The 10,733-nt window shown below is 53.8% G+C and overlaps 1 protein-coding gene across 3 annotated transcripts in view; it reads left to right on the plus strand.

Moving 5' to 3' along the window:
- Positions 1-6,978, plus strand: part of RSPH14 (radial spoke head 14 homolog) — a 91,563-nt gene extending 84,585 nt beyond the window's left edge. For all 3 annotated transcript variants that reach the window (XM_019665430.1, XM_019665428.1, XM_019665429.1), the window contains 3 exons: positions 3,395-3,620; positions 4,838-4,974; positions 6,722-6,978. In XM_019665430.1, coding sequence (XP_019520975.1) covers positions 3,395-3,620; positions 4,838-4,974; positions 6,722-6,960 — 602 coding nt within the window. In that variant the 3' untranslated portion in view covers positions 6,961-6,978. The remainder of the gene's footprint in view (positions 1-3,394; positions 3,621-4,837; positions 4,975-6,721) is intronic.
- The last annotated feature ends 3,755 nt before the right edge of the window (positions 6,979-10,733 follow it).

Below are 10,733 nucleotides of genomic sequence, written 5' to 3' on the forward strand. Positions count from 1 at the left end.
TGGTCAGTCATGCCACATGCTATTGTGAGTGAGGCCGAGTAAGCTGAAGGCAGAGAAGCGTCCCGACAAAGGCAAGCACAGGTGGGGGTCCGTGTGCCGGGTGTTCAGGGAATGGGGGCTACACCAGGCTGAAGCTGGACATGTGGGTCCCGATGAGGCACAGTAGGCCCAGGGTGCCAGGTGAGGATGTGTATTCCCTAGTGCTGGGGCCAGTACTCTGTACCGAGTCCTCACTGGCTGGTAGAACAGGACCAGAGACAACAGCTGGGGCTCTGCGCTAGAAAGAGGAAGGGGGCCCTGGTGATTGAACCCACCTGGCACCTCACCAACCCAGCAGGGGACAGCTGGCTAAAGAGCGGCCCCTGGAGGTGGTGTCAACCCCTTCCCCTAGAAATGATGACCTAGCTGCAGCCACAGGGGAATCCAAGCCATGGACATCATGACCCTCAACCCCAGCGGAGCTTTCTGGTTCATCAACCACTCAACCCATCTTGGCACACCAGCCATGCCGGATCAGGGCCCTTCCCAAACATCCATGCCTCGCGCCTTCGCCCTTCTGCCCCATGAGGCCCGGCTCCCCCCGGGGCCTCCCTTCCTGTGTGTCCAGAGCCCCTAGAACCCTGGAATACCTCACCTACACATATGTCGACTTGTGCTGTAATGACCAGTCTCAGATGACTCTCCCACTAGCCTCCCCACTTCCCAAGGGAGCGGGTAGTGGTGTCTCATTGCTTATGGACCTCTGGTAATGGTGACGTCTTGGCTGACTGCTCTGCGCCCACCCTGTCCTATTCCCCTAGTCGCTGCTGGCCAGTTCTCAGGCTGTGGCAGGGACAGGTGGGTCTCTCCAGTTTGTTTCCTTGGGGTCTGTGCACCCCAATTCCCACACACTTGAACAAGCCTTTGCAGATCTGGGTTAGTTATAAATAGCCAGGCCTGCGACTCTCCTTTTAGCTGAAAAGAAGCAAAGTGAGCAAGCAGAGAGGCATACCCGGCACGCGTTTTATTTTTAATCTTCTCCTTCTGTCCCAAAAAGAACCCAGGTCCTGGTACTCAGCATTTCTCGGAGTAGAGGCCCCAGGGCAGATGTCTGAGAAATGAAACCCAGGAGCTGAGGGTCCTGGTCTGGCTCTGTCTGCTGTGTTGCCTTAGGCACTTGAGTTGCCTCTCTGGGACTTGGTTTCCTCATCAGGGAGGGGAACAGTGGCAGTGATGACCTCCAACACTGTGATTTTCTGATTTTGACACTCCCCTCCCCCCACAATCCCCCAGCCTGTGCTGATCCTGTGGCTCCAGCAGCAGCAATTCTCCATGGGCTTTTCCTGGGAAGGCCAGACTCAGGTGCGAGTGAGGCCACAATCAAGCCCCACTTGGATGATATACAAATTCCTCACCCCCAGGCCTTTGCTCAGGTGTCGGCAGCCAGGAACCTTCTCAACTCCATCAGCCAGCAGAATCCTTCTTGGAAAGTCAAATTGTCCTCTCCCCACTATGAGCTGGGGAGAGGACCATCCAGTTCTTGGCTGAGAGGGACCCATGGCTGGGACAGGTAGGGAGCCTGTGGGCAGGTGTCTGCAGAGGAATGGGAGCAGGAGCAGGAGGCCCAGGTGTGTGTCTGGCAGTGGTCTGGCTGGAAGGGAGGCCAGATGGGGAGAGATGCTCAGGTCCCCAAGAGAGGTGGCTTGTGGGGACCACTGATAGGTGCTTCCACCAAACAGGAACTGTACAGTTTTTGTCTTTGTATCCCACTCCTCACCCCTAACTCCCACCCCACAGGCCCTTGCTTGTAGCTGGGACTCGGTGTTGGTGGAATTCAGGAGACTCTTGCTGTGCTAGGTTCAGATGTCCTGGGCACACAGTGACAGTCCCTTACACAGAGTATGTTCCCACCCACTACCCCATTGGCATTGCGTAACCCCCTGTCAGCTAGGCTCATTTTAATAATGAGGAAACCAGGATCAGACAGGTTAAGTAACTTGTGCAAGGTCACACAGCTGGATACAGCCTAGGCTTTTAAATTTTTTTTTAATCTCTGTGTATTAAATCTTAAAAAGTCCAGTACTCTTGAAGCAATAGGAAACTGCTTTTCCTGTGTTGTGAGTGGCCCGAGAACAAATAGCGGCCCCACCACCCCAGTGAGAAGCTGGCCGGGGTACTGGGAGCCGCTGGACCTGCCGCTCTTTCTGCCCCTGTCATTCTGCCCTTCTCACCCTGGGGCACCTGCCATTTGATGTCCTTGAAGAGTGAGGGAGAAAAGCTGGGATGATGTCTTCAAAGAGGAAATTCCTGGTGCTAATTGGCACTCAGAGACCTTTAGGCTAATTAACCTGTTTATTTGTCTCTCTAGAGTAAATTAGAGGGTTTAGCTGGGGAGGGCAGAAAAGAAAGGTGTTTGCCTGTGGCCACTTCTGTTGTGGCCATAGGTGGCTTCTCACTGGGTAGTGTGGGCTGCTGGGGAGTCTAGGGAGAGGGTGGGCTGCAGGGTAATAGGCCACCCTCATGCCATGAAGAAGGGCTGCCCTCCCCAGAGCACTGCACACTTTCCCATGAGGGCTGCTTTGGGCACACAGGAACTGGGTCCTTAGGGGGGTGCTACCTGGGCCAGTCCTGGGTTCTCCTCCTGGCAGCCAAATGCAGACATACCCCAGGAGGAACCAGGGCTGGAAGGAGTGAGGGAGAGCCTGTTCACGGGGGAGAATCACTGCAATTATGCTTCTCCCAGCCCCGGTGCCCCAGCCATGCCATAGGGCCTCTTCCTCTGGGGCACCAGGTTCCTTCAAGACCCCTTGGCTAGAGTCTGTGGATTTCCTATCCCCTTTGGCTGAGGGCACAGCCTTTTGGTGGATAAGATGCTGGCCCGTTCACTCTAAATCTTCATCCTCAACTCCACTCCAGGCTTTTCCTCCTGTCCCCAAGGGCCAGCCAGAAGGGCCTGGGGTCTCTAGCAGTTCAGAGATGGTGTGGGTGAGAAGGAGGGGCTTAGCTGGTAACCACCCCCTCTATGCTTCTCTCTGGTGCAGGGCAGAGAAGGGAGGGGGTCTCCTTGTGTTCCTGAACACCCCCAGGGGGGAGCTGCTGTGCTCTCTTAGGCGTTGCTGGACTTCTCAGGCCACCGAGTACCTCTTTAAGGCTCATATCTCCCAGTCATAGGTGACCAAAGGCTGGTATCTTTCCAGGTCCTCTGGAGCCTCAAGGCCCCCACTCCTGCTTGTCACCCACAGCCTCCTGCTGGCTGTCCAGTCCCTCTGCCTGGCAGCAGGAGCATTTGCGTCATCGTGTCCAGCTTCCTGGTGGCTCTGCAGGACTCTCCTTGCCCCTGCATGCCACCCAGCATGGGCAGAGATGGGGGTGGGGATGTGGCGGCCCCCCTTTAGTGACCTTTCCTGTCTCACAGGGGCCCAGGGCATTGTCAATAGCGGCCTGATCCCTTTACTGGTATGGAAGCTGCAGAGGGAGGAGGAAGAGATCCAGGTGCTCCTCCTGGACACGCTGGCGGCCTGCCTGCTGGAGGACGCCACCGAGGCCCTCAGCAGCCATGCGGTGCCCTTCCTGAAGGAGAAGCTCCTCAGTGCCAACGACAATATCCGCAGCAAAGCTGCCTACACGCTCATGGCTGTCAGGTGAGGCCTGGCTGTGGGAATGGAGCAGGGAGGGCGGGAGTGGCCAGCCCTGGGCCTGCTGCTGAGGCACAGAGAAGGCAACTGAGCTGCGCCTGGCCTCACAGCAAGTCCAGGGGTTTGCAAACGGGGGTAACTTTACCCCCCTCCCCCCCGGAGACGTGCAGCATCGAGACCGTTCTGGTTGTTCTGGCATGGGTGTGAGGTGGCGGGGGGGGGGGCTCCTAGCATCACGTGTGCAGAGGCCAGGGATGCTGCTCAAGATCCCCCAATGCATGGGACAGCCCCTCACAAAGAGTCCAATGGTGTGAGGTGAGAAACATCGCTGTTGCCTCAGCAGTACTAGCTGTGGAAGCCCTGCAGGTGGGCCCAGGACTCCGCATCTTTGTTCAAGTCCCTGAGGGTGGAGGACCACCAACCTTACAGCCTAGGAGCCTCACAACGTCAGAGCCAGTGGCTGGCCAACCTCATACTCCCCAAACTGGGACACAAGATACCCATATATTTTGAGATGCTATTAAGAGTTTTGCCACCACGAGGGTTCTGTGGGCAGCAAAGCTTGGGAAAGGTTGATTCAACTAAGTGACTTGCGGTCCTTGGTTGCAGGAGGGACATGCACTCTGAAGCTACTGTAGAGTCTGTGGGTAGCATTTCCTGGACCAAGGAAGCTTTCTTTTTGGGGGGACAGTGTTGGCCCTCTCACAGTTTGGGAAACTCTTGGGGAGTCCACCACTTTTATTTCCACAGCTTCATACAATGCCAGGATTAGAAGTGATTAAAAATGTCATCTCATCTGAAGGTGGCTGCTGTTTGCATGTCTTAGCCTGTTCTGGCAGCGGGGACTCTTATGGAGTCAAAACGAGTCTTCTAGTGGTTTGCACCCTGGGTCCTGCTCCTTTCCATTTTGGGGTTGGGGGACACACCTAGTTTCCTCTTCCCTTGATACCCTAGGAAAAGGCTGTATCACCTCCTGGCTCTTGGGTGGTCTCGCCTTCAGTGGCCCCAGGCCGTGCTCCCAGGTTGTCTGTGTGTAGGGGTGAGGCTCAAATCTCACAGCAACACTCCCCTGCCCTCTGGTGCCTAGGCCCCATCCAGGCTGGGACCACCAGGGATGGTCCCAATACAAGTTCTTTCCTCTGGTGTCCCCCTGGGGTGGTCCAGGGTCCTGCTCCTTTCCTTCTCCCAAGCAAAACCACCCAGCTGTCCCTTCTCTGGTCCAGCATCCCTCTGGAGGGCAAGAAACAGGTATGGCAGTATGACGTCATCCCCATGCTGGTGCAGCTGCTGAAAGACCCTGTGGAGGAGGTGCGAGCCAACGCTGCCGGGGCTCTCATGTATGCCACGGTGACCACTGCAGGTGAGGTGGCCTGCTGGCTGGGCATCCCCTGTGTGGGCATTGGAGCTAACTAGTGGGGTGTGTGGGGGGTCACCGCAGCCCCTCAACATGCTGGCTACCCCAACCAGCTTTCCAAAACTCCTCATCTTGCACTCAGTGTCCAGGTATTGCCCCCTCCCCGCCCTGCCAAAATACTCCTGGCCTGCTGTTGAAGTCGTTTCAAGTTTGGGTCCCAGGCTCGCCTGCCCTCTTCTCCCTAGCCACAATGGGCTGCCAGCCCATGGTCCCTCCCAGTCACTTGGTCACTAGCACTAGGACCTCTGTCCCATCCCTCCAGATTACTTACTGCGCCTGGAACTCCTGCCTCTGACCCAGTCTCCTTGTGAGCCAAGATTCTAGAATTGATTAGTTTGCCATTCCTTACTTCTGTGGTGTTTCTTGATTGAAATTACTTTTCTCAGTTGGTAGTTGGGGTCGGGGGGTGGGGGGCAGTGTGTGGCACAAATAAGAGTGTAAGATTATCTCTTCACCCTTGGGACTCCCAGCCAGTCAGGCTTCCGTATACTGTTACCCAACCTTGAGCTAACAGAAGACACTGGTTCCACCACCTGGAGGCCAGGGCAGGCCGTCTCTCTGTGGTGACTTGTAAAAGTTGTCTGACCCTTCCCATGGCCCACACTCGCTTGCACCACCCATGCCCTGGGCTTCCTTGGTGTTCCATGGGGGACTGTCTGGGCCTCTGATTCTCAATCAGCATGCTGCAAAGCCCCCCAGAGTGGGGGCCTCCCAGTCACTCCCCATTGGACCCTGATGGTGGAATCTGAAACACACCAGAAGGAAAGAGGTTGGAGCCTTCCCGGAGTTCACAGCCCCCTTTTGATTGTGCAGTCAGGATGCTGACTTCTGAGCAAGGATCAGGGGCTCCCCTGTGTGTTTATCTCATGGGTGTCCTTAGTGCAGTGTCTCCACCTGGGGTTCCTGTGGGAGCTCTTGGAGGGCCAGAGGGCTCATGGGGGATCTTGGCAATGACTGGAATCCAGGGATGCGAAGCCACTTTTTCCTCAGCTGGCTGTCCACTGTGCTGGGCAGTAGAGACCCAGACGCCTCAGCTTCAGTGTCTACAATTTGCTGCCAGAGTGAAGGGTGACATGGGGGAGAAGTGCAGCATGCAGTGGGCACAGGACAGGGGCAAAGCCTCCTCTGGGAGGGGCATAGATGTTGACCCAAAGGACAATGGGTTAGCAGGGCAAAGAGGGGCTGGAAAGGTCCCAGCAGCAAAGAGAAAAATGCTCAGGGCAGAAGGGTTGGGGGCAGGGGACAGCTACACCTTTTAGCAGGCGAGGAAAGCTAGGGGGTAGGGGAAGACAGTAAAGGGTTAAGGCAGGGTGTCTCCTTTACATATTAATGCCTGTGTCCCCCACTAGACCGTAAGTACTGTGAAGATAAGCACTATGTGTCTTATTGTGTGCCTGGTGCAGAGTAGCTGCTTAAGAAATATTTGCCACATAAGTGAATGGTTGGATACTGATTTTAAGACACTACATGTGTTGCCTTGTGAGGACTGTATTGTAGGATAGGCACTGGACTGTGGGGCCTGGCCTAGGCTGGAGGCGGAGTGCAAGGGCCCGCGTGGGGGTGAAGGACGGCACTCTGGTAGTGGGAGGCACCTCCTCTGAGACTGTGCGGTCCAGAGGCTGGAGGAAGGCTGAGGAGCGAGAGAAGGTGGGCAGAAGCCCCTTTAGGAATGCCTGGTATTGGTGACTCACAGGGAAGTACGCAGCCCTTGACGCAGAAGCCATCCACCCGCTCCTGAATCTTCTGAACTCCACCTTGAGAAAGGCCCGCCTGAACGCCATCAAGGCCCTCACCATGCTGGCTGAGGCCCCCGAGGGCCGCAAGATCCTGCAGGTCAACGTGCCCAACTTCCGTGCCCTTGAGGTGGACACCAGCGAGGCTGTGCGACGGGCAGCCGAGATTGCCATCAAAACCATTGAGTGGAAACCCTGAGCCTCTTATGAGGCCAGACCTGATAAGCTCCATGCCTTAATAAATGGGCTGAATCTCTTTCTCTTGGGTCTAAATGGCACTTGATGTTTGTGGAACATGGTTACATCTCTTGCTCCTGCCAAAGGTGAAATGCCTGGAACAGAAGGACCAGGTCACTGGTGGCCAGATGAGGCAGCATGGGCTGAACTCAGGGCTCAGGGACAGGTGAACAGCAGGCCTGCTCTCTGTTGGGGCCAAGAATTCCCTCAGAAGGTAGAGGGCAGGGCTGAGCCCTCCAGGGACAAGGGTGGGGGTCAGGGAATTGCATTGGGGAAAGGAACACAGCTGGACCAAGTACCACCCAAACTTTGGACACTGGAGTGACAGGACCTTGGGGTGTGGCTGGGCATGGCCCTGCTCAGCCAGTTCTGCCCTCTTCCCACACTGGGTGGCAGTAAGGAAGGTCAAAAGTGCCACCTCATGTGGACTCTTGCTGGAGGAGGACGAGCTGTAAGAGGCCCACCCAGGGATGAGTGCTCAGCATGGAGATAGCTCAAGGTCTTTCTCCCAAATAGCAGCATTCTTCTCCAAAACCAGGTAGTCACCTGTGGCCCCCTCCCACGCCCCAGCAGCCCTCCACCTGCTGTCTGCCTGGCCCCAGGGCTGTCTGGTTTGCCTCCCCCTGTGCCTTCACCTGCCTCGCTTCTTCCCCTAAGTGCAATTGGCTGAGGAGGCTGGAGAGCTGGGGGGAAGTACTGAGAAGCCAGGTTTGCATGGGGACCCCTTAGTCTCCCCCACCCATCCCTGCCTGCTCTGGCAGGGTGACAGTTCTCGAGCCAGTTCTGACCTCTGTTGGAGAAGCTGCAGGGGCGCGGGGCTCAACCTAAGGGCTGGACTCATTTGTCTGGGCTGAACTGGGCCTTAATTTTTCCCCACGAACTTTATTATTTTTTAAAATTTTATTGGGGAACAGCCATGGTCATTGGTCACACATTGCTTTCATGCTACCATGGCATAGTTGACTCTCTTAAGGAGTGCGCAGCTCACAATGGCCCACGCAGGGATTGAACTGGCAACATTGCTGTTATCAGCACCACGCTCTAACCAACTGAGCTAACTGGTAACCCCCATCCCCATGAAATTTTTGAGGCTCCCCACCTCAAAGGAGGTCTCCCTCATTACACCACCACCCAGCAGCCATATTTCTGTGGGACAGAACCTCTCCAGCTCATAGCCTGCCCACTTCTCCCATTGTAAGTATTATCAGCAGAACCAGAACCCCCAAGTGTCTGGCCATCTTTTCCCCAGTGCCTGGGGCCTTCACTTTCCTAGAAGAAACACAGAGAAGCCTGTGTTCCCGGAATTAGAGGATTAGCCCAAATAGGCCCAAGAGGTCCTACTCTGAAAAGGATTGGCTGCTGGGCCCAGCTGGGGTCAGGTTAAACCTCATTCTCAAACAAGTCTCCATCAGGTGAAATCTTTTCTCCTTCAGGAAGGCAGGTGCTTTAGGGGCACCAATCCCTCATGTTCCCATCCTGCTTCAATGCACAGCAGGCGGGCTCTACCCTTACTGCCTCACCAAGGGGCTCTGACTGAAGGGCTCTAGCCTCCTTTCTGCCAAGACCCCGTGCTCTTTGTGATAGACCCATGTGGTGGCCCAGGTGTGGATGTTCCCTTCCTGTGGCAGCTGTCTCAGTCCTCCTCTCAAGAGGGCTGTGCCCTCTTGGTTTCCTTTGGAACCCTCTTTCTTCTCTACATTACCAGTGGTGTTAGTATTTCTCACAGTTCTGTTCTAGGCCCTACCCCCTCCCACTCTCCTGCACAATCTCATCTGCCTTGCCATGGGCCTCCTCTGCTAGGCTCCCTTCTTAACTAGGCTTGCCCGCTGCCTTTTTCCCCACAAATCTGGGTCTTTAGCCCCAGCCTCTCTCCTGAGTTATCCAACTTAATATCTACCCTTAAATGTCTTCAGGAAAGAATTAATACCAGTCCTTCACAAACTATTCCCAAAGATAGGAGAGGAGGGGACACTTCCCAACTCATTCTATAAGGCTAATATTACCCCAATACCCAAACCAGACAAAGACATCATAAGAAAAGGAAACTACAGATCAATATCCTTTATGAATATAGATACAAAAACACAGCCAAAATATTAGTAAATCAAATCCAGCCAAATAAAAAAGCATTATACACTATGACCAACTGGGATTTATCCCAGGAATGCAAGGTTGGTTTAACATACAAAGTGAATCAATGTAACGTATAAATGGAATAACGCATAGAAACCACATGATTATCTTAGTAGATGCAGAAAAACTATCTGACAGGGCCGGCCAAGCGGCGTGATGGTTAAGAACTGGCTTGGGACACCAGAGGGCCCCGGTTCAGATCCCACATGTGACGGCCAGTGACACTGCCCGCTACAAAAAAAAAAAAAAAAGAAAAAGAAAAAAGAAAAACTATCTGACAAAAGCCAACATATATATATGTGTGTATATATATATAAATATATATATACATATATATCTATATATATACATATATATACATATATATAGATATATATACATATATATGTATATATACATACATATATATGTATATATATATATCTCNTCCTGGCCTCTCTCATTTTTCAAGCACCAGCCAGCAAATCTGATCCTGTAACTTCCCTGCCAAAGCTCCCATGGACTTATCTCAAAGCATATAAGGCCTGCAGGTCAGGTCAGGCCTCTGTCTACCTTGCCTTCCCATTTCCACTGTTTTCCTGTGCATAGGCCACGTCTCAGCATCCTCAAACATGCCTTGAACTCTTGCCTCATGTCTTCCCACAAGTTGTCCTTTCTGTTATCCAGCAAAGTGGCCTCCTTCTGTCACGGGAGGCCTTCTCTGAACCTGAGGCTAGGTGGGACTCCCTGAAGTGTACCTAATATGTAGAGGCCCAGTGTGTGGCTTTGGTGTCGGGGACTGGGGGCTGCTTCAGGCCTTGTGCCCACTCCGTATTTACTAGTGTCACTTGTTAAACCTTACTCTCTTCCCCTGTGAAATGTGGTTAATTCTAGTCCTTCCACAAAGGGCGGTCCTGTGGCTTGCATGTGATAATGCCCTCACCCCAGGCTGAAAGACAGTGGGCCACACTAAATGCTGGCAATCACTGCTAGTGTTTCATTGTGTTTTCCCCATAGACCATGTGTTCTGTTCACGGCTATGTCTTTGCAGCATCTGGCACACAGTAGGTATTCAAAACTGTCAGCTGAAGGATGAAACTAGGAATGAGGGGCTGGTCATATGACTGTGTCTTCAGAGTATGATTTTTGTGATGCTAGCGGGTCTCCCCAAATCGCTTCAAGGCACTTGGAACTTTTTCTAAAGACACAAATCATTTATTTTGGTCTGAGAAGGAAGAGGGAGCCCCTGCAGAAATACAGTCCAGGAGTGGCCTATACTTGACAGCTAAAGGGAATCTAACCCCTGGACTCAACTCCCAATAATGTCCTAATAGCAGGCAAACTGAGAGGAACTGGGAAGGACTCAGCCAGGAGGGCGTGGCAGCAGCCAGACAGTGCTGAGTGGTAGGGAGACCTGTTCACTAGGGCAGAGATGGCCTAAGCCCCTCCACTAGTCCAGGCAGGAGCCCAAGTTTCCATCCATGGGCAGCTTTGTCTCCAGCTGGCCTGTGTGGTCATCAATGGGCATAACACCTGTGGGTGGGAACCCCAGCATGGGGTGGTGTTTACACTATATGGCACTTTCACCAATAGCACCACACTTTTAAAAAGGAGGAGAGGGGC

This window comes from Hipposideros armiger, unplaced genomic scaffold (assembly GCF_001890085.2).
Source record: "Hipposideros armiger isolate ML-2016 unplaced genomic scaffold, ASM189008v1 scaffold_443, whole genome shotgun sequence".
NCBI classification, from domain to species: Eukaryota; Metazoa; Chordata; class Mammalia; order Chiroptera; family Hipposideridae; genus Hipposideros; species Hipposideros armiger.